The 24,541-nt window shown below is 34.3% G+C and overlaps 1 protein-coding gene across 2 annotated transcripts in view; it reads right to left on the bottom strand.

The window, feature by feature from the left end:
• Nucleotides 1-24,541, bottom strand: part of GMCL1 (germ cell-less 1, spermatogenesis associated) — a 73,921-nt gene that overhangs the window by 35,922 nt on the left and 13,458 nt on the right. For both annotated transcript variants that reach the window (XM_077134465.1, XM_077134464.1), the window contains exons 4-7: nucleotides 23,700-23,797; nucleotides 21,499-21,611; nucleotides 20,789-20,854; nucleotides 1,485-1,569 (exon numbers count right to left, since the gene is read on the bottom strand). In XM_077134465.1, the coding sequence (XP_076990580.1) occupies nucleotides 1,485-1,569; nucleotides 20,789-20,854; nucleotides 21,499-21,611; nucleotides 23,700-23,797 (362 nt within the window). The remainder of the gene's footprint in view (nucleotides 1-1,484; nucleotides 1,570-20,788; nucleotides 20,855-21,498; nucleotides 21,612-23,699; nucleotides 23,798-24,541) is intronic.

Here is a 24,541-nt window from a genome sequence, read left to right as displayed (position 1 = left end):
TAGTATCTGGAAACACTGAAAAATTATTTTCACCTGCTTCACCTTTAAATTTAATACAATCTTGTGGTGTGAATATGGTTGCTAACATTTATATTTACAATCATTGAAGAAGGACATTTTATGCATACCGTAGCAAATGTAGGGCTACTACTCTGATTTGTGTTTTTCATTCTATCCTTTTTTTATTTAAAAATTCCAATATTAAGGGGGGCTTTCACCCCTAAATGACATGTTCCACATAGGGGTGAAAGTAATAACTTTCATTGCAAAGTTGGGCTTAGAGAGAAGAGAGGCCACATCTGAGAAACCAAAGATGCTTCATGGAAAAAGCATGGACTTTTAAAATCTGAGCCTGTCACTTAATAGCTGGGCAAATTTACCTCTCTGCACCTTATTTTCCTCATTTGTAAAATGGGCATGATAATATGTCTACCTCATAGGACATTAATTAACAGTGTAACATGCTTAGGATGGTGTCTGGCACAAAGTAAGGATAATATAAATATCAGTATTTATCATTACTGGTATAGAAGCAGTTAAAGCAGGAAGGAATGAAAGTTTCCATTCTCAGAAATGGGCTCTGTAGCTTTCTTTTAATGATTAGATAACCCAGATATTAAACTTCCTTGCAGAAAAACAACTGGAATTTCATCTTTACCATACAAACAAACAATTTTAATGATACAACCTAAAAGGCATAACTATCTTACTCTCAGTTTCACAACTATGTTAAATGTACAGTCCATATTGGAGACAAAAGGCTAAAAGCAAAACTATGTGATGGGTAGAACCATGGAATAGGACCCATAAGACTTGGGTTCAACCTCAAGTCTGCCATGTACTAACGATGACAATTTTGAGGTCTCATCATCTACCGAACAGGAATAAGAGACAACTTAACTCTAAGAGAGTTGTGAAATTAAAACTGGATTTTGAAAAGTTTAAGTTTCAGAAGGATGAAGTGAAACACACGCCTGAAGTGCAAAGAAGGCCTTTTAAAGAAAAATGTCAATATTTTCTAGAAAAAGTATGTGTGAAAATGTCATCATAAAATCATGAATTCTAATAAAGCTTAACTTTGAAAACATCTCTGAAAATCAAATAAAACATTTAAACTGTTTAAGACAATACTTCTTACTCAAACATGCCTGATTGTGTAAAAATGTAAAAAACATAACAATGACATGTTTTTGGTAAAAAAAAAAAAAATCTTGGAAAAAAGAGGAAAGTATTCCTAGGATAAAAAAAAACATGAAGAACAAATTTAAAATCACTTATTATACCAAATCCTGAAAATAATTTTTTAAATTTATTATAAAAATATATATATTATATAAAAATAAATTTTTTACATTTGGGCATTTTCCTTGTACTGTTCTTAAATTTACAACCGTTCCTTTGTCACTGGACACTAGCTGTTCTCAGTTTTTCACTATTACAAGCAATTCTGAGATATCTTTGCATACATCATATTATGTCGATACCTTTTTAAGAGCTGTGTATACATCCATTTCCACTTGCATCACAAATAAATTAGATGAACTGATGAGCTGTTTCATGACACTTATACTGAAAAAGATAAAATAGCATAAAAACATGGTAAAAATGAAAAGAGTTGTAAAACAATATAATTAAAAAGAGGAATGAAAGTAATTTTACTCTGAATTACTGGTTATTTCTATTTGTTATTTCAACAGTAGATATTTTAAAAAGGAACATTAAAAAATTTTATATATATAATTTGATCTTTTACTCTTTTTCTTCTATTACAGAGCCAAAATTGCCCTATGTTGCTATATAATCTTATCAAAATCATCCATTCTCCTTTTGTCAGACATTTGACTGTTAGTAAACAGTATAGCAATATAAAAATACTGAGAGTATATTTTCTCATCTTGAAATGAAATTCTATTCCTAGGATTAAGATTACTGGATAACACACATAGTCACCTGAAAGACCGTCGCACTACAATTCAACAGGAAAGGACAATTTTTTTTTCAATAAAGAGTGCTTGATTAATTGGGATATTGATGTGGGGAAAAGTACCACAAAAACAAATTTGAGATGGAAATGCAAAGGTAAATACAAAAGCTTCTAGAAAAAACATGGGAGCATCAGCATGACCTTGGAGGTGGGAAAAATTTTCTTAAAAGGAATTCCTACAAAGAGCACTTCCCATAAAAGAAATCAAATGATAAATTGAGAATTCATTAAAATTCTGTTTATCAAAATGAACCTTTAAGAGGGAAAGGCAAGCTTCAAATTCTAAGACACTGGTACTATACATATCTGATAAAAGTCTCTGTTCCACATATTAAGAAAAAGAAAAATGATCTAATAAAAGGTAGGTAAAAATTTTTGAAAAGGCACTTTACAAAAGGGGATATCCAAATGGCCAAATGCAAATGAAAAGGTACTGAACATGAATAATTTTTAGGAAAACGTAAATTAAAGTCACAATGAGATTCCACTAACTGCTATAATTAAAGACTGAGAGAGTTGGTGAGGATGTGGAAAGATTGGAACTCGTACACATTTCTAAGGGAGCATAAACTGGTACAACTACTTTGAAATCTGACAGTTTCTAGTAAAGCTAAGCATATGTCTACTCTAAGACCCATTAATTCCACCCCTAATGAAATGAGTGCATATGACCACCAAAAGATGTCTAAGAAATTTTCATAGTACCTTTATTTACAATGTCCATCAACAGTAATAACTATGTAGCAATAAAAAAGAACTACTGCTATATGCAACGACCTGGATGAATCATGCAAACATAACGCTGATTAAAAGTCAGACATAAAAGAATACATACTAAATGATTCCATTCATAAAAGATTCAAGATCAGGCACAATTTTCCCTAGGGCGACAAGAGTCAAAATGGTGGTTACCTCTGGGAAGTGGGCTTTACAGACTGGGTGGGGACACTAGGTAGCCTTCTGGGATATTCTGTCTTGATCAGGTGGTAGTTATACATACTCTCTATATATGGAAAAATTAATTGAATTGTGCATTTAAGATTTGTGCCCTTTAAGGAAAAAAAATACTTAAAAAGAAAAAAAGGCAAATCTCTGAGGGTAGATTTTTGGTAGAGCTGACAGTGAGACATAAAAAAATTTGGGGGGTATGAGAATTTAGAGAGAAAAGTGCGTGAAGATGTGCTATTTATTTTGAATCAGATCCACTTCAGTGCTTTCTAAGAGTGTAAGATTGGAGTATTTATAAACAAGCACCACAGTGTAAAAGGACAAGGGCACAGCCTTTGACACACACTGCAAAACTGAGTCACAAAAGATTCAATCATGATATAATCAATAAAACAGCAATGGACCAATTTCTTCTGAGTATCAACTAAATTAATTTTATCTTTTTAATTTATGCTAATTAATTAATATAAAATTGAATTCTTATATTGATAAAACGTTTAAGGGTGAATATTTTTCCATGTATTTGCACATTTTATTTCTTTAAGACCATAGAAATAACATTCAGCTGTAAAAAAAAAATACAACTATATATAGGGCAAAAAATGAAAGCCCCTCTGCATTTTATTCCATCCTCCATATTTATTTGCCTACCACAAAAATTACTATAAATAATTTGATATATATTCTTTCAAATAGTTTTCTAGGTACTTATTTATGCGCATTGACTTTTTAAAACAAAAAATATGATCATATAATATATAATATTCTTAGGCTTGCTTTTTTACTCAAAATATTATCTTGGAGGGGGTGCAAGGGTAGTTCAGTGGTAGAATTCTCGCCTGCCATGCGGGAGACCCAGGTTCGAGTCCTGGCCTACGTACTTCCCAAAACAAACAAATAACAACAACAAAAAACAAAAATACAACAAATGGTGCTGCAATGACAGGATACATTCACATGGAAAAATAATGAAATGTGACCCAACCATACAGCATACAACAACAAAAAAGTTATCTTGGCGACCTTTCCTTGAGAGCACACAAAAGGAATATTTCATTCTTTTCAATGGGTACACAGCAGTCTTCAACAAGGGTTATACATTATTTAACATTTCTCTGTCCATAAAAAATTAGATTGTTTCCAATTTTAGTATTATAAATAATAGAAAGAAAAAACTTATACATTTTCATGGGCAGATAGGCCAGTATTTCTGTAGGATAAACTTCTAAAAGGGCAAATAGTGGGTTAAAAAAATATTTTTATAAATATTCACCTTCAAAGGGACATTAAACAATTTATTCTTTCACCAACAATATAACAATGACCACTTTCCCTCACCCACATTTCATATTAAATAGTTTGTTAAAATATGATGTGTGAGAAATTGTGTGCTATTTAAGTTGCATTTTCCTGAAAAGAGCTTGAATATCTTAACTGGCCAATTTTTCTTTTGGGAAGTTTATATTCTTTGCCTATTTTTCTTTTGTTTTTAAATTGATTTAGAGAGGCTCTTATTTTTATTACCAATCCTTAATACTGACACAATCTGTTTAATGAATGTAATCCTTAGCCAACCATTTATGTTTACTTTTAGTTTTGACTTTTTTCTTTTTTTTTAACAAAAATACATTACTAAATTTATTGTTTGAATAGTATGATTCAAAATTCAAAATAAATATTTTCAAGTGAAAAGTCAGCATCCATCTATTAATGTGCCCAGAGATTCTCTTTTCCAGACAGAATCCTTGCTATCAGTTTGTATTCTTCCAAAGACATATTTTATCTATGCATATCTGCAAGTGTATATATTTGTATTTTAAATGCAAATGAAGGATACTTAATAATTTCCTATCCCCAGCCTGATAATTTTACTTTGTGCATACTGAAAACAGTGTCCTATAAGTATATAGAGTTCAATATATTTTTATCATTAAATATAGCACATATATGAGTATAAAATAAATATACATATTAAAAAATAATAAACATCACTGCTGTACCTTTAGCTACATTAAGAAACAACATTAATTTCTTAGAAGCCTACTATGTAATCCTAGCCAGCACCATGCTCCCTTCCCCCCCTTTTTGTTTTTTAATGAAGACGGTTATTTTTTTTAATATTTTTATTGTGAAATATAAAATGCAGAAAAGCGATAAACTTCCAAGTACAGTTTAACAAATAGTTATAGAGAAAATTTCAGAGTAGGGTATGGGTAACAGTTACACAGCTTCAAGTGTTTCCTTCTAGCTGTTTCAATACATTAAGACTTAAAAGAAATACTATATAATGATTAAGTAGTAATAATTAATTGTTAAATCCTATCGCCTCTGTTACAACTCTTCCCTCTCATTTGAGCATTCTCTCAATCTTCAGGAATATTTGGGCAATGACCATTCTAACTTCTTCACATTGAAAAAGGGTGTCGACATTATGAGATAGGTTGATGCTCTTGAAGAGACTGGCATCTCTGGGTTTTAGAGTTTATCTGGCCTAGGAACCATCTGGACTTTTTAAAAAATAAACTTAGTGAGTGAAAGTTTTATCGAGTATCAGATGGAGCCCTGGGTGTTCTTTAGGGTTTATAAGAAAACTTTGGTTGGGGCTTGGCATACTGGGGCAATTTTTACTACCTAGCTGAAGGTTGCAAGAACAGCCTCTTAACTACATTTGAAATCTCTTAGCCACTGAAACCATATTTTGTTACATTTCTTTTCACCCCTTTGGTCAAGAAGACATTGTCAACCCATGATATCAGGGGCAGGCTCATCCCTGGGAGTCATGTCCCACATTACCAGGGAGATTTACAATCCTGGAAGTCATGTTCCCACATACAGCAGAGGGTAACAAATTTATTTGCAGAGTTGGCATAGAGAAAGAGAGGCCACATTTGAGCAACAAAAGAGGTTCTCTGAAAGGGACTCAAGCATACTTACACATAAGCTTAGCTTCCCTTTACAGAAGTAAGTTTCAAAAGTTCAGGTCTCAAGACTGATGGCTTGGCTTGTTAAATTTGGGTCCCTAATGCTTGAGGGAATTTCCCAGGTGTCTCCCTCCTTTTTAACATTTCACTCAGTCACAATACTGAATTTTGTTTGTAGATTCTTTGCTTTTTTTTATAGTTGTATAATCTGCAGATAATTTTATAAAGAATATTTTGTTTTTGAACTTTCTATAAGTAATAATTTATGTACTCTTCAATTATTTGCTCCTTTTAATTAATAATTTTCTCTTATCCTTGACTCGTATAGCTATAGTATAAAGACTTAAAAAATTATTTTCAATATGGTCAAAGAGATCAAGGAAGACAGAGAAAAAGAACTAAAGGATATCAGTATAACAGTGAATGAACAATATGGGACTTTTTTTTTTTGCTTTCTGTCCTTGTGACCTTGAGCTCTGCCGTTCCAGAGGTTTTATTTTTTTTAAACATAACATACAAACACGAACATTCTTACCATATGATCATTCCATTCTTGGTATATAATCAATAACTCACAAAATCATCACATAGTTGTATATTCATCTCCATGATCATTTCTTAGAACATTTGCATCAATTCAGAGAAAGAAATGAAAAAAGAAAAGAATGCATACAAACCATACTCCTAACCCCTCCCTCTCACTGACTGCTAGTATTTCCATCTACCCAATATATTTTAGCCTTTGTTTCCCCTATTTTTTTCTATACCCTTACAACTCCCTTTCATTGATCACTAGCATTTCAATCTACTAAATTTATTTTAACATTTGTTTCCCCATTATTTATTTTTAATCTATATGTTTTACTCATCTATCCATACTGTAGATAAAAGGAGCACCAGACACGAGGTTTTCACAATCACACAGTCACAATGCAAAAGCTATATCACTATATAATCATCTTCAAGAAACATGGCTACTGGAACATAGCTTTACATTTTCAGGCATTTCCCTCCAGCCTCTACATTATACCTTAAATAAAAAGGTGATATCTATATAAGGCATAAGAATAACCATTAGGATAACCTCTCGATTCTGTTTGAAATCTCTTAGCCATTGACACTTTCTTTTGTCTTATTTCTCTCTTCTCCCTTTGGGTCGAGAAGGTTTTCTGAATCCCTTGATGCTGAGTCCCAGCTCACCCTAGGATTTCTGTCTCACGTTGCTAGAAGGTTTACACCCTTGGTGTTGGTCCGAGGGTTGTGGGTTACTGTTAAACTGTTTAGCACACTATGGATTTTTGAGTGTTGATCTTGTAATCTGCCACTTTGCTGTACTCATTTATTAGCTTTAGTACTGCTGTGGTTTTTTTTGGGATTTTTGACATATAGTATCATATCATCTACAAACAGTGAGAGTTTTACTTCTTCCTTTAAAATTTTGATGCTTTTTATTTCTTTCTTGTCAAACTGCTCTGGCTAAAACTTCCAACACAATGTTGAATAACAATGGTGACAATGGACATCCTTATCTTGTCCTGATCTTAGGGGGAAAGTTTACAGCTTTACCCCATTGAGGATAATGTTAGCTGTGGGTTTTTTATATATTCCCTTTATAATGTTGAGGAAATTCCCTTCTATTTCTATCCTTTGAAGTGTTTTCAACAAGAAAGGATGTTGAATTTTGTCAAATGCCTTTTCTGCATCAATTGAGATGATCATGTGGTTTTTCTGCTTTGATTTGTTATGCAGTATTACATTAATTGACTTTCTTATGTTGCACTATCCTTGCATACCTGGGATGAATCCTACTTGGTCATGGGGTTTAATTCTTTTAATGTGCTGTTGGATTCAATATGCAAGAATTTTGTTGAGGATTTTTGCATCTATATTGATTAGAGAGATTCATCTGTAATTTTCTTTTTTTGTAATATCTTTATCTGGTTTTTAATATCATAGCCAACTATGATGGTGATGTTGGCTTCATAGAATGAGTTAGGTAGGCTTCCCTTCTCTTCAATTTTTTTGAAGACTTTGAGCAGGATTGGTACTAATTCTTTCTTGAATGTTTGGCAGAATTCATATGTGAAGTCATCTGGTCCTGGACTTTTTTTGGGGGGGGGTGGTTGTTGAGCATCTTAATGACATTAAATTTCTTTACTTGTGATTGGTTTGTTGGCCATCTCTTTCTTCTCGAGTCAATGCTGGTTGTTCATGCCTTTCTAGGAAGTTGTCCATTTCATCTACGTTGTATAGTTTATTAGCATAAAATTGTTCATAGTATCCTCTCATTACTTCCTTTATTTCTGTGGGGTCAAGTGGTTATGTCTCCTCTTCCATTTCTGATTTTATTTATTTGCATACTCTCTCTTCTTTTTGTTAACCTCACTAAGGGTCCATCAATCATATTGATTTTTCCATAGAACCAACTTCTGGTTTTGTTGATTTTCTCAATTGCTTTTATGTCCTCAATTTCATTTATTTCTGCTCTAATCTTCATTATTTCTTTCTTTTTGCTTGCTTTGGGGTTAGTTTGCTATTCTTTCTCTAGTTCTTCCAAGTGGACAGTTAATTCCTCAATTTTTGCCCTTTCTTCTTTTTTGATACAGGCATTTAGGGCAATAATTTCCCTCTTGGCACTGCCTTTGCTGCATGCCATAAATTTTGATAATGTTGTGTTTTCATTTTCACTTGCCTCGAGATATTTACTGATTTCTAATTTCTTCCTTGACCCACTGGTTGTTTTAGACTGTGGTGTTGAGTCTCCACATATTTGTGAATTTTCTGGCACTCTGCCTATTCTTGATTTCCAGCTTCATTCTGTTATGATCTGAGAAAGTGTTTTGTATGATTTCAATCTTTTCATATTTATTAAGACTTGCTCTGTGACCCAGCATATGGTTAATTCTTGAAAATGATCCATGAGCACTTGAGAAAAAGGTGGATCCTGTTGTTGTGGGGTGTAATGTTCTATAAACGTCTGTTAAGTCTAGCTCATTTACTGTATTATTCAAATTATCTGTTTCTTTATTGATCTTCTGTCTAGATGTTCTATCCATTGATGACAGCAGGGAATTGAAGTCTCCAACTATTATGGTAGATGTGTTTTCAGTTCTTGCCTCATGTATTTTGAAGCACTCTGGCTCGGTGCAGAAATATTTATGGTTGCTATGTCTTCTTGTTCAATCATTCATTTTATTAATACACAGTGTCCTTGTCTCTTTTAACTGTTTTACATTTGAAGTCTAATTTGCTGGATATTAGTATAGCTATTCCTGCCTTTTTCTGATTGTTATTTGTATGAAATATCTTTTCCCAACCTTTCATTTTAAATCTGTATTTATGCTTGGGTCTAAATGCATCTCCTCCAGACAGCATATAGATGGGTCCTGTTTTTTTAATTCATTCTACTGGCCTGTCTTTTGATTGGGAAGTTTAATCCATTAGCATTTAGTGTTATTACAATAAGGGCAGTACTTTCTTCTACCATTTTGCCTTTTAGGTTTTTTATGTCATATTTAATTTTTCTTCTTTTTACTCTTACTGATAGTCTTCATTTCTACGCTCTTCTTCACGCCTCTCTCTCCTGTCTTTTCCTGTCTGTCTCTAGTGCTCCCTTTAGTATTTCTTGCAGAGTCGGTCTCTTGGTCACAAATTCTCTCAGTGATTTTTTGTCTGAAAATGTTTTAATTTCCCCCTCATTTTTGAAGGACAATTTTGCTGCATATAGAATTCTTGGTTGGCAGTTTTCCTCTTTTAGTATCTTAAATATATCATCCCACTGTCTTCTTGCCTCCATGGTCTCTGCTGAGATATCTACACATAGTGTTATTGGGCTTCCCTTGTATGTAATGAATTGCATTTCTCTTGATCCTTCCAAGATTCTCACTTTTCTTTGACAACTGACATTCTGATTAGTAAGTGTCTTGAAGTATGTCTATTTGGATCTATTCTGTTGGTGGTATGCTGCACTTCCTGGATCTATAATTTTAAGTCTTTCATAAGAGTTGGGAAATTTTCAGTGATATTTCCTCCATTAGTTTTTCTCCTCCTTTTCCCTTCTCTTCTCCTTCTGGGACACACATAACAGATATATTCGTGCACTTCATGTTGTCAATCAATTCCCTGAGTCCCTGCTCATATTTTTCCATTATTTCCCTATATTTTCTTTTGCTTATAGGGTTTCAGATGTCCTGTCCTCCAGTTCACTAATCCTATCTTCTGCCTCTTGAAATCTAAATTGTAGGTTACTGTTGTTTATTTTCATCTTTTCTATACTTTTCATTCCCATAAGTTCTGTGATTTGTTTTTTCAAACTTTCAATTTCTTCTTTTGTTTGTTCCTTGCCTTCTTTATATCCTCCCTCAATTCACTGATTAGACTTTTGATGAGGTTTTCCACATCTATTCAAACATTCTGAATTAATTGCTTCAACTCCTGCATCTCATTTGAATTGTTGGTTTGTTCCTTTAACTGGGCCATATCTTCAATTTTCCTAGTGTGATTCGTTATTTTTTGCTGCTGTCTAGGCATTTAATTTCCTTAATTAGTTTATTCTGGAGATTGCTTTCACCTTTTTTTTTTTTTTTTTTTACCAAGGATTTACTTACTGGATGACTTTGTTGTCTATCTGTTCTTTGACATTCAGTTCTGCTATTCTAGACCTCTAGCTTAGGTTTTGTTTAACAGATCAGAATTTTTCAGTTCTTGTTTCCTTGTTTCTTGCTCTGTCTGTATAATACCTTCTTTTTTTCCCCCTTAAGAGGGTCTACTTAGGTTTTGTAGATCCCAACCAGATTTTCCCAGACCAAACTGGCGTCCTCTCAGGAAGAAAGAGTCACCTGTGTCAGTTTCCCTGAGGGTGAGACCCAGCAGGTTGAAACCTGTTTCTATGAAACCTCTGGACTCTGTGGTTATCCTATCCTGTCGGTATGCGGCATTTCTCTGCCTGTGGGTCCCACCAGCATAAGGTGATGGGTAGCTTTAACTTCAGCAGACTCTCCCTGCTGGGGGCGTGGTGGAGACAGAGGAGAGGTTGTAGGCTGGCTTTAATTATTTCAATTTTCCAGACCCTGGGGTCTGAATTCCTTGAGGGAGGGATTCCACCTGAGCTGGGACCCACCCCTCTCCTGGGGAAGGCACAACCTCCAGGAAAACTCTCAGACAAGCTTAATTCTGCCCTTGCCTGGGACAGTTGGAGCCTGAGAAGCCCTGCAGCTATATCCAAAGAGCAGTCAAGTCATAGAAACACAGCCACAAAAAAGAAAAAAAAAATATCCTTTTCAGAGCAGGACCCCCATTGCTCTGGTTTGTCATTCAAGAGCTTAAGTTGGTAAGTTGCTTGCCCCCTCTAAGCCAGGGCAAAAAACAGCAACTTCAGCTTCTACTGGAGGTTCAGCTGAGCTAGGGCCTATTTTTAGTAGTCAGAATTTGTTAACTAATTCCACAATTGGAGCTTGGCTGTGCTCAGCCCCTGCTGCTAGTAAAGTCTCTTTCCTATTCCCTCTGGGAAGCAGCCTGTGGAGGAGGGGCGCCAGCTGCCACGCTTGGGGAACTCACAGTTCTGCGTGGGCTTGCAGCCATGAGTGTACCCGGCTAGGGTACACTGTGTGTCCAGTCACTGACATGGCCCCAGCAATTGTTCCGTACTGTTCCAGGCTATTTACTAATAGGACGGACTAAATCCTACACCTTGCTGAGCCGCCATCTTGGTCCCAAGTCTCACAATATGAAAGTCTTGATAAAGAGATAGAAATTTTAAAAAGAAACCAAACAAATACTGGAGTTGAAGACCACAATAATGGAAATGAAAAATTCCATACTGGGTTTAAACAGAAGATTACAGCTGGCAGAATCAGAGAACTCAAAGATAAGACAAGTGAAATGACTCACACTAAGGAATGGAAAGAAAAAGAATAAAAAGTAGTGAACAGATCCTAAGAGACCTATAGGACACCATCATGTGTACCGATGTACATATATGGGAGCCCCAGAAGTAGGAGAAAGAGGCAGAAGAAATATTAAAGATATTATGGCAACGACAGATTCAGTTTCTGATCTGAGAGTCTGAGTTGGGAGAGTGGAATGTGGCTTTATGGTATATATTGCTAGTTGTCTCTAGTAGCTTTCCCCCATTTTTCTGCAGTAAATTTGACTGTTTTCCCTTTGATTTTTTTGTCTCTTTAGTTAAATTTATTCCTAAATATTTTATTCCTTTGGTTGCAATTGTAAATGGAATTTGTTTCTTGATTTCCCCCTCAGATTGTTCATTACTAGTGTATAGAGACACTACAGATTTTTGAGTGTTGATCTTGTAACCTGCCACTTTGCTGTACTCATTTATTAGCTCTAGTAGTTTTGCTGTGGAGTTTTCAGGGTTTTCGACATATAGTATCATATCATTTGCAAACAGTAAGAGTTTTACTTCTTCCTTTCCAATTTTGATGCCTTGTATTTCTTTTTCTTGTCTAATTGCTCTGGCTAGAACTTCCAACACAATGTTGAATAAAAGTGGTGATAGTGGACATCCTTGTCTTGTTCCTGATCTTAGGGGGAAAAGTTTTCAGTTTTCCCCCACTGAGGATGATATTAGCTGTGGGTTTTTCATATATTTCCTTTATCATTTTAAGGAAGTTCCCTTGTATTCCTATCCTTTGAAGTGTTTTCAACAGGAAAGGATGTTGAATTTTGTCAAATGCCTTCTCTGCATCAATCGAGATGATCATGTGGTTTTTCTGCTTTGATCTGTTGATATGGTGTATTACATTAATTGATTTTCTTATGTTGAACCATCCTTGCATACCTGGGATGAATCCTACTTGGTCATGATGTATAATTCTTTTAATGTATTGCTAGATTCAATTTGCTAGATTCAATCAGCAAGGTGTAGGATCAACACTCAAAAATCTGTAGTGTCTCTATACACTAGTAATGAACAATCTGAGGGGGAAATCAAGAAACAAATTCCATTTACAATTGCAACCAAAGGAATAAAATATTTAGGAATAAATTTAACTAAAGAGACAAAAAAATCAAAGGGAAAACAGTCAAATTTACTGCAGAAAAATGGGGGAACCCTTGCATACCTGGGATGAATCCTACTTGGTCATGATGTATAATTCTTTTAATGTATTGCTAGATTCAATTTGCTAGAATTTTGTTGAGGATTTTTGTATCTATATTCATTAGAGAGATTGGTCTGTAGTTTTCTTTTTTTTGTAATATCTTTGTCTGGCTTTGGTATGAGGGTGATGTTGGCTTCGTAGAATGAGTTAGGTAGCTTTCCCTCCTCTTCAATTTTTTTGAAGAATTTGAGCAGGATTGTGATAATATCCCTTTGATTTTTGAACCCTTGTCTTTTTGCTTGGGCATATGCTACCTAGTATAAAATTCATATATTCAGACTTCCTTGCAAGTATGTGTGGCCGTATAACTGAGTTCTAGCCTACAGGATGTGAACAGAAGTGAAACATTCCACTTACAGGAGTGTTTTCAAATAAAGAGGTTTTTGTTTGTTGAAAAAAAAAGATATAATGGCATAAAACCTCCCAAACATAACAAAAGATATGAATAAACATATTGAAGCCCAGCAAACACTAAACACTATAAACTAGGGAAGAACCACACCCAGTCACTACAGTAATCAAACTATCTAATGCCAAGGATAAGAAGAGAGTTCTGAAAGCTGCAAGAGAAAAGCAATGTGTTCTGTACAAGGGAGTTCCAATAAGATTAAGTTCCAATTTTGCATCAGAAAACATTGAGGCAAGAAGGCAGTTGGCTGAAATATTCAAGGCAATGAAAGAAAACAACTGCCAACCAAGAATTTTGTATCCAAGATTGCCTTTCAAAAATGAGAGTGATTAAGATACTTCCCGATAAGCAAAAGCTGAGGGAGTTCATAACAACTAGATCTGCCCTATAAGAAATGCTGAAGTGGTTTTTCAGAATGAAACTAAGGACACTAGAAGTGGAGTGAAGCGGCATAAAGAAATAAAGACCTTCGGTAAATGTAACCAACTGCACTGTATTCTTTGAAATGTAATACTATTTTTTACTTCCCAAAGGTTCTCAAATCTATGAGAAGTATCACTACTTTTTAGTAGTAATAAATCTATGGTTTTAGACATACAATGCATAAAGATATAATTTGTAACATAAAAGGTGGGGGGATAGAGGCATATAGAAACTGTATGTGTACACTAATTGAAGTTAATTGGTATAAGTTAAATATGATTGATTGTTAATAGATTTAGAATGCTAAATTTTAGCCCCAAGGTAGCAAAAAAAATTTTTGAAAAATTTTGAAATTTTGATTTCCTTTTGAAAAAGGAATCCAATGGTACAGTACAAAAACATCATATAACTATGAAAGTAGGCATCAAAAGAAAACCTGAAGAACAAAAAAAAAGGTAAACTTACAAAAACCAAACAGCAAAATGACAGAAGAAAGAACCACATTATCAGTAGTTACTTTAAATGTAAAAGGATTAAATTCTCCAATCAAAATGCAGAGAATGGCAGAATGGATAAAAAAGAATGACCAAACTATATACAGACTCTATACACATAAATTTTTTAAAAATTCAAAGCACAAGTAGGTTAAAAGTACAAGGATGGAATTAGGCAATGGTTTCTTAGACTTTACACCCAAAACACAAATGAAAAGATAAATAGGGCCTCATCAAGATTAAAAATTTTTGCATCTCAAAAGACTTCACCATGAAAATAAAACTACCACCTACACAATGGGGGAAATATTTAGAAACCACACATCTGATAAAGGTTTAAAGTCTAGAATATATTAAGAAAATCCTTCAACTTAACAAAAGACAAATAACCCAATTAAAAAAAAATGGGCAAAAGATTTAAGACACTCTCCAAAGAAGATACACAAATGGCCAGAAAGCAAATGAAAAGATGTTCAACAACATTAGTCATCAAAACCATAAGAAGACACCATTTCACACTCATAAGAATGGCTATTAAAACAAGTGCTGGAGAGGATGTAGAGCAACAGGAGCACTTGTTCACTGCTGGTGGCAATGTAAAATGGTGTAGCCACTGTGGAAGACAGTTTGGAATTTCCTCAGAAAGCTAAATAAATAATTATCATATGACCTAGCAATCAGCCTTCTAGATATATACCCCAAAGAACTGAAAGCAGGGACCTGAACAGATTTTTGCACACAGATGTTCCTAGGGACACTGACAGAACAACCCAAAGATGGAAGCAACCCAAGTTTCCATCAACAGATGAATGGATAAACAAATGTGGTATATACATGCAATGGAATATTCTTCGGCCATAAAAAGCCATGAAGTTCTCTAGAGGCTACTGTGGAGGTTGCTCTTATGCAAGCTTCAGTTAGACCTTGCTACCTATCATAACCTGCCAACCTCCAACCAGGACCATTCCAGCCAAACCTAAGAATACCTAGGGCAATATATAAGAGTCCACAAAAGGTTCCATGCACAAGAGTAACTTTCCAGAAACCTACAACCTCCAGATGGGTCCCTAGTCCAGATAAGCCCTGAAACCTATCTGAACCTCTCCACAACATCAGATAGTTTCATATCCCTACCCCTTATTAGTGACAGACCTTTCCAATATGAAAATTGTAGAATGGCCATAGCCCAAACACCCCTAAACAGAGAGAGAGAATGATCAAAGGTGATGGCGGAGTTATACAGAGAAGATAGGATTTAACAAATGAATATGAATGCTGAATCATTATATTGATATCTCTTTTAGTCTCCAATATTTTAGAGCAGCTAGAAATAAAAACCTAAAATTGTAGAATTGTAACCCATGCCAAAGTCTGAAATATGTTCTATATCTAATTGTGGTGCTGTGCTTTGAAATTTGTTGCTTTTTGGTATATAAGTTATTTTTCATAAAAAAAAGGAAAGAAAAAAAGTCGATTTTGATGATAAAAAAATAAGCCCACTAGCCTCCTATATTCTGAAGCAGCTAGAAGGAAAAATCTGAGAGGATCATATGGTCGCCCACGACAAACTCTGGGATCTGTCCTATAACTACTTGTTGAAGAATGCTTTGAAAACTATTGCTTTTTTATTTTTTTTGCTTTGTTTATATGTTATACTATACAATAAAAAAGTTAAAAATTAAAAAAAAACAATGAAGTTTTGATACAGGCTACTACATGGATGAACCTTTAAGACATCATGCTGAGTGGAATAAGCCAGATGCAAAAAGGCAAATATTGTCTGATTTCACTGATATAAAATAATTAAAATAAATAAAATCATAGAGTCAGACACCATAACAAAGTTTAGTGCAGGGGGCAGGGAAGTTATACAGAATTTCTGCTTGGGATGATAGAAAAGATTTCATAAAGGATGGTAGCACAACATTGTACCTATAATTAATACCAGTGCATGCGGTCAAAAGTGGAAATTTTAGTTTGTATAAATATACCAGAACTTTAAAAATACCACCACTATAGAACTTAAACAGTGACTTCTAATATAAACTATGTCCTATAATAGTACAATTATAATGCTATCCTTTAATTAACTGTAAAAAGTACCACGTTAATGCAAAGTGCTAATAACGAGTGTATTATTAGAGTGAGTGTATGGTAACTCTGTATTTTCTGCATGATTTCTGTGTAAACCTACAACTTCCCTAACAGAAACAAAAACAAAACAAAAACCCTACATTAATCTTTTTGCCCAAAACAAAGGACTCTTAGGAAATAATTTGGACTTGAAGGATACTTATAATTCAGACAATGTTCGATGAAAGGCCTTTCTTTGTGCTATAAGGAAATAAAGAACTTTGACCTGCTGATTAATCAAGTTAAAGCAAAAGTACAGCAAGATAACCCTTTTTTTTTTTACATGGACAGGCACCGGGAACTGAACTGGGTTCTCTGGCATGGCAGGCGAGCATTCTTGCCTGCTGAGCCACTGTGGCCCACCAGCAAGATAACTTTTAATATGCTCTGATGAAGTGGCAGCCTTCCTCTTTTGCCTGTTTTATTCCATTCAATGTAAAAAAAAAAAGAAAATTCACTAAAAATGCTGTTTTTAATATACTCTTTAATCTCTAAGCCTAAGAATATCAATTAACTTTAAAATATATTTTTATTATTAAAGAGGGCAAGATCAGAAAATGTTATTTTAAATTTAGAGTAGAAATATCACCAGTACCCCCACCCCCTGCCTTTTCTGTTCTTCATTTAAGCCAGAAAAACCCAGGAGACTTGGGTTTTTAACATGACCATCATGATGTATTTATCTTTTGAAAAAGTTCAATGAAAAATTATAAATGAGAAAGAAATTAAAGTTTTTCTAATGGTTTCCAAACTGGGCCAGTTTGAAAGTTTTATGTACCCTAGAAAAAGCAAGCTTTAATCTTGAACCAATCTTGTGGGAACAACCATTTCTTTTAATCCTGATTCAAGACTGTATGTAGAAACTATTTTTTATTTTTATTTTTTTATTATGATCATTCATAATTCATACTGATATATAATCAGTAATTTATAATATAATCACATAGTTGCATATCCATCATCATGATCATTTCTTAGAAAATTTGCATCAATTCAGAAAAATAAAAAGACAACAGAAAAAAATTCATACATACCATATCCCTTACCCCTCCCTTTCATTCATCACTAGCATTTCAGTCTAAATTTATTTTAACATTTGTTCTCCCTATTATTTACTTTTATTCCATTTGTTTTACTCGTCTGTTGATAAGGTAAATAAAAGAAGCATCAGACACAAGGTTTTCACAATCACACAGTCACACTGTGTGTGAAAGCAGTATCATTACACAATCATCTTCAAGAAACATGGCTACTGGAACACAGCTCTACATTTTCAGGCAGTTCCCTCCAGCCTCTCCATTACATCTTGACTAACAAATGCATGAGAATAACTTCCAGGATAACCTCTTGACTTTGTTTGGAATCTCTCAGCCATTGACACTTTATTTTGTCTCATTTCACTCTTCCCCCTTCTGGTCGAGGTTTTCTCAATCCCTTGATGCTGAGTCTCAGCTCATGCCAGGATTACTGTCCCACGTTGCCAGGAAGGTCCACAGTCCTGGGAGTCGTGTTCCACATAGAGAGGGGGAGGGCAGTGAGTTTGCTTGTCGTGTTGGCTGAGAGTGAGAGGCCACATCTGAGCCATAAAAGAGGTTCTCTTGTGGGTGACTCTTAGGCCTAATTTTAAGTAGGCTTGACCTATGCTTTGTGGGGTTGAGTTTCACATGAACAAACCCCAAGATTTTTTGGGGGGCTCAGCCTATAGCTTTGTCTCTACTGCTTGGGAGAATATCAAGAATTCAACTTGGGGAAGTCGAATTCTCCCCTTTTCTCACCATTCCCCGAAGGAGATTTTTATGCTGAAACTTCTGATTAGATTATCTCCATGGAGATGTGACTCGCCCAATTGTGGGTGTGAGCTTTGATTAGATGAAGATGTGACTCCATCCATTCCAGGTGGGTCTTGATTAGTTTGTTGGAATCCTTTAAAAGAGGAAATATTTTGGAGAGAGTCAGAAATGATGGAAGCCTCAGAGCCAACAGAAACTTTACAACAGAGCTGACACAGATGCAGACAGGTGGAGAACAGAGACAGATGTTTGGAGATCAGCAGACATTGCCATGAGATGTTAAGCAGGATACAACCTTGAGAGAGCCAAGGGAAGCCAAGAGATGAACCCAGGAGAAGCAAAGTGAGGAACCCCAAAAGGAACAGAGGGTGCAGGCAGGAGCAAGGGACCAACAGATGCTTGCTGACAGAGGTACTCCTGAACCATCAGCCTTTCTTGAGTGAAGGTAACTTCTTGTTGGTGCCTTAATTTGGACACTTCTGCTTTCTTAGAACTGTAAACTTGTAACTTATTAAATTCCCCTTTTTAAAAGCTGTTCCAGTTCTGGTGTATCACCTTCCACAGCTAGCAAACTAACACACAAACCAAACAAACTGCAGAGTTTTGTTTATGCCTTGATATTGCTAGCTAGAGAATAATGCTTCTCAAACTTTTCTACCAAAGAACCCCTAATGACCGATGAAAGAACACAAAGATTCAGAGGTAGTCTAGCCATAGTATAACTTTTCTAAATGTTCTTGTGTTTCATCTTAAGAATTCAAAGACATTTGAATGCCCTCTATCCCAAAATATATTAAAACATAAAAATGTTTCTCTTCCACTTCATCCCTACAACAAAGAAGAAAAAAAATCAGGAAGCTATGCAATGTTAATTCTTTGGTTTCGCAGATTTCCAGCACAAGGCCACATACCCCTTGAGACATTTGTATCCTTGTCTGAGAAGCACTGCTGTTAAGAAAAAACCTGAAAATGACTGCAAAGCCTAATGGCATTTAGAGTTCACTCCTACTGTAAATTTCTCAGACTTGTCACAGTTATATTAGAACCATTAATACAAATAAGTTCCTTGAAAACAAAGATCATGAGATAACCTTCTCTGCATCCTTCAAAACCCCTAACAAAGTAAACATTCAGTAAGTATTTGTTGGAAGGATGGAATGAATGAATATAAGTGTGGCTAATTTAAAAAGTCAATTGTGGTGAGACTAAAGCAAAGCAAAAAATGTTTATTTGGTACAAAATTTATATTTTGACTAGTGCATTTCCTAATATAACTTATGTAGACAGCTTAATTGAACACCACAGGTACACGGAACCTTGAGGGAACCCTGAGTAGGGCATGAGATTTTGTAGGTTTGTCCAGAGTGATGCCTCGCTAAATCCCAGAAAGATTTGAACAGTGAATAAAAAAGTATTTGCAAAGTCCCCTTGGGGGAATGGTGAGAAGGGAAAAACTCAATTTCCCCAAGGGGAGAACTCTTGATATTCTCACAAGGAGTGGGGACAACAAAGCAATAGGCTGAGCCCCTAATCTTGGGATTTGTTCATATGAAACTTAACCCCACAAAGGATAGGCTAAGCCTACTTAAAATTAGGCCTAAGAGTCACCCCCAAGAGAACCTCTTTTATGGCTCAGATGTGGCCTCTCACTCTCAGCCAACACGACAAGCAAACTCACTGCCCTTCCCCTCTCTATGTGGGACATGACTCCAGGGCAGTGGACCTTCCTGGCAACGTGGGACAGAAATCCTAGAATGAGCTGGGACTTAGCACCAAGGGATTGAGAAAACTTCTCGACCGAAAGGGGGAAGGGAGGAGAAATGAGAGAAAATAAAGTGTTAATGGCTGAGAAATTCCAAACAGAGTCAAGAGATTATCCTGGAGGTTATTCTTATGCATTAAACAGATATCACCTTTTTAATTAAGGTATAACAGAAAGGCTGGAGGGAACTGCTTGAAAATACAGAGCTGTGTTCCAGTAACCATGTTTCTTGAAGATGATTGTATAAGACATAGCTCTCGCAATGTGACCATGTGATTGTGAAAATCTTGTGTCTGATGCTTCTTTTACCTACCTTATGGACAGATGAGTAAAAGATAAGGATTAAAAATAAATAAATAACAGGAAGAACAAATGTTAAAATAAATTTAGTAAATTGAAAAAAAAGCCAATTGTGAATTTAATTTCATTAGGCTTACAAAAAAGCTTTTTCAAACTTAATTTTTCAATGGTAAAGGAAGCTTTTAAAATATAATTTTTAGATTCTCAAAGAGCCCAGCAGTAGTGAGGCAACACTAGAGTAGTCTTAAAGTAGTAGTACATTTTCCTAATAAATTGGTTAAACAGTAGTCATAATATAAATTAGATGTTACAACAAACATTTAATGGAGCATTTCTTCAGTTTATGGATGTAGTCAAGGGATCTGTCATTAAAACTGCTCACTTTTCTTAAGTAATACATTTTTCGGTTATATAAAATCGTCTTGCAAACTTAAGACAATTTAACAAATAAAAACAATATTTTAGAATGATTAATTATAAAAAGTTATTTAAACTTCAAATACCTGAGTTCTTTAAAAAGCTCAACATTCTGGTGAGTCATCAAATTGTTTAGAAGCCATTCAAGGCATCTGAAAGTAAAATATATAATTATTAAATTATATATCATATTCCTATGATTTATTAAATAATACTTAAAGTTAAAATAAAAGCAGAAAATTAATCTTGCTAAAACATGCTTGAAAGTTTTAGTTTGACAACTGGAAATTTAGTATTCTTTTTGTCAGCGGTTATTAAGCAAATATTCCTTTAATATTAATAACAGCTTTTGTAATTAAGGAAATCTCATTTCAAGCTTATGTTAAATGGTTTATGAAGGAGCTTACATACTTCTATCACCCTCTTTAAAATCTGAAAATAGGTACTGCAATTCTCAAGAGTTGAAAAAAGCAAAGACTGCCAATAATTGCACTGAAAGAATGCATATTATGCCTGCTCAATAAAGCATTTTAAATAGGAAATGTACTGTAAAGAGTGCCCACACTTTTTATAAATATGTATAATCCACCCATGGTCACATATCAAAGACAACACTTTTATGGGAGTTACAAATTAGCCCAATACTCAAAGGGGCTATTTATATAACAACATTATATAATCAGATCTTTTTTGTTTTTTAATTCTCTCTTTCTTATAATTATACATTCCTTTAAGAAATCAAAGCAGTCAATGTCCCAAAAGTGGGATGGGAAGAAAAATAAGAAAGGTAACTCACTTTTTCTTTACAGAATCTAATCCATAGGTCCCTGCTGAGGTATAATAGCCACATACAGTTTTCACATTAATTGTTTCCTTCATTGTCTCACCACACTGCTGTATTAAACCATCCTGTAAATATAAATAAGCACTGCAAAGGCCCATTTCATGTGGGAAAAATAAGCTTTGAATATGTGCTTTTACAAATTTAAAAAGTAAAAACAAAAAAAAAAAAAGAAAAAGAAAGGAAAGAAAGAAAAGAAAGAAAACTCATTAAGTGACAGCAAGCCTAAGTTTATTGTAAGTCCAGTAAAAATGACTGGAAAAAAATCCAGCAAGTATTCAATTAAATACTTGGAAATGGAAAATGGGAGGGGGCCTAGCAATAAGGTAGAGATGAACACTGCTACTCTCACTTAATTCTTCCCTCTGTGGGACCTGTGCAAATTTCTTTAGCAGCGTTCTGTCTGTCTGGCCCATTCTTTTAAAATGAAGAACTGTTTACCTAGTCAGTTGACCAAGTGATAAACTAGCAAGTTAATTATATGACTCATCATAAAATGTTTATTAAAGTTTAAAACACCTACCAAAATCTAAGAGATGCACTTAAAATACATTATTCTTTTAAACAACTTAAATTAAAATTTTAATCCAATGTTTACATAAAAAGTTTCAAATGAACTAATTTCAATATATGGAAATAGTGTCTCTTTGCACACAAACCTCTGAAATATATTCATCATGCAAGTATATTATTAAGTTAAATAGTTAGTAAAGTTATAAAATTATGCAGAAAGCAGATTTAGAAGAAAACCAAAGGACTAAAGTTAGAAAGTAAGGTTACTTATTGGAAAATATGTTGAAAGAATCAAAACATTTAAAAAATCAAATTATCTCAGTCAAGTATATATAGCTATTAATTAATACTTTAAAGGAATATACAAATGCCACAAAAAAGGAAACTTACCAATTAAAAAAAATCTAAAAGATCAAAATAAAACACTGACTCCTCTAAGATTTTAAACTTACCTGAAAATAATTATAGACCCCTCCCCCTTTCCTCTTAATACCTTGTCTGTCACCAAATCTGGTGGATAATACTTCGGGTTTCCTTTTTTTCCTCTGAATACTTTTAGCTACTACCCTAATTTAGATCCTCACCTACTGCAACAGATTTTTGTCTCTAGTGTTGCACTCATCTTTCCTTCTATCCATTTTTCACATTGTTCCTGGATTATTCTTTCTAAAACATAACTTCGTCTCTCACCTGATTCAAATCTTCCAAAGGTACTTTAAAGTAAAGCTAAACTTCTCAGTGAGTTACAAAGGGACTTTCATGATTTAGCCTCCTAGTCTCCAACCCTTTTGATACTCTATGCTATAGCTGTTTCAGTTAAATTTTCTAATCCTCCACTGTTTCAGTGTTGTCTTGTCTGAAATTCTCCTTTCCCCTCTCTTGTTGCAAGAAAAATGTATTTTCATCTTTCAAAACCCAACCTCAAACATGACCTCCTTTTTTGACACTATCACGTTGAACTGAACAACCCCTTCTTATGTGTCCACTAAATCTTATTATTGTACCTGTAACACTGGACGGTGCTTTCTTTAACTTTGGGTCTATCATTCCTCCCTCCCTGCTACTACACACATCATAATATGAGATCCTGAAGATGCAAACTGTATCTTAATTTGTCATTGTATCTCTATGTCCAGTATGCCACACTGCTTGATAAACTTCTGCTAAGTGAATAAATCCATCACTTTACTAGTAGATTAAAATACATATTGTGATTTACACATAATTATTTAATAATTAAGAAAGTTTACATAGTAGGCACTCAATGTTTTCTGAATGAATGAATTAAGTAAATTAGTAATCTTAAGTTATATGCTTAATAATACTCAAGGTAAGCCATTAATTAATAGAAATCTGCAAAGGAATTTAGACAAAATTTTTCCATATTATATCTACCCAGAAATAGCTTACATTCATGCTAAAAGACATCATGACCACCTCAGTAGTAATATATTGCTTTTTCATTTTTTGCAGTTCATTAAAAATGAATTTAAAATGAATTGCAAAAAACGATGTATTTATATATTTCATTTTTATTTTAAAAATTGTAAAAATTTTATTTAAAAAATTATTTGTTTTAGAATAGATACTTTAAAACAAAGATGCAACTGTGATCATTCCTTATGAATAATGCACAGACTTACCAACTGCAGCATACAAGCTGCTGCCAAAATGGCAACAACTCGACTGGGCTTTATTAAGACATCATCTCTATATAGTGAACCAAATGCAACCTGCAATGCTAAAGACAAATAACAAAAAGAATGAAATAATTACATCTACAAGAGTATTACAAAATTAATAACAATGGCTATCTTCATATACAAAGACATTTGTCTAAATCTAGTTTGTACACAAAAGCTTAAGAAAACTATCACTAACTAAAATGCTAGCAATGGTGACTGTTGATGGTGCTAATATAATAACAATGCTGTAAGTTTCCGCATATTCTACAGAATCTAGCTGAATTCTTCCAGCATCTAGTCTTTTTTTTTTAAATGAAAAAAGTTATAGGTTTACAGAAAAATCAAGCATAAACTACAGAGTTCCCATATATCACCCTATTCTTGCATCTAATCTTGACATTAGTTTATGGTTAGAACTGAGACATCCTTGGAAAAAGTTTTATAAAGATACCCTTGAGTAGACCCATCATTACATACAGAGACCCAAAGTGACAACCTCAACCCTGTGTGTTTAGTACGTTGCGAGTAGAGGGTGTGACATAGCTCCTGGTCCTGCCCATGCCACACTCCCCGCAATGCTAACTCAATGAATACACAGCTCATGTACATTCTCTTTAAAAACCGTATTATCTCTAACACAACAATCCAGGCAACCACCACCAGATCAGAGTTGGCCAATGACCTGAAACACTTACCATTTCAAATCTAATGTATTAAATCCAAACTCTTGGTGGCATCTCTTTAACTTCTTTCTGACCTAATCCTCATCATCTATTTGACATTAGTGTTCACTTCCACCT

The sequence above is a fragment of the Tamandua tetradactyla genome, chromosome 17, assembly GCF_023851605.1.
Source record: "Tamandua tetradactyla isolate mTamTet1 chromosome 17, mTamTet1.pri, whole genome shotgun sequence".
NCBI classification, from domain to species: Eukaryota; Metazoa; Chordata; class Mammalia; order Pilosa; family Myrmecophagidae; genus Tamandua; species Tamandua tetradactyla.
Note: the sequence above shows the minus strand (reverse complement) of the source record. Positions and strands in the feature narration are given on the sequence as shown.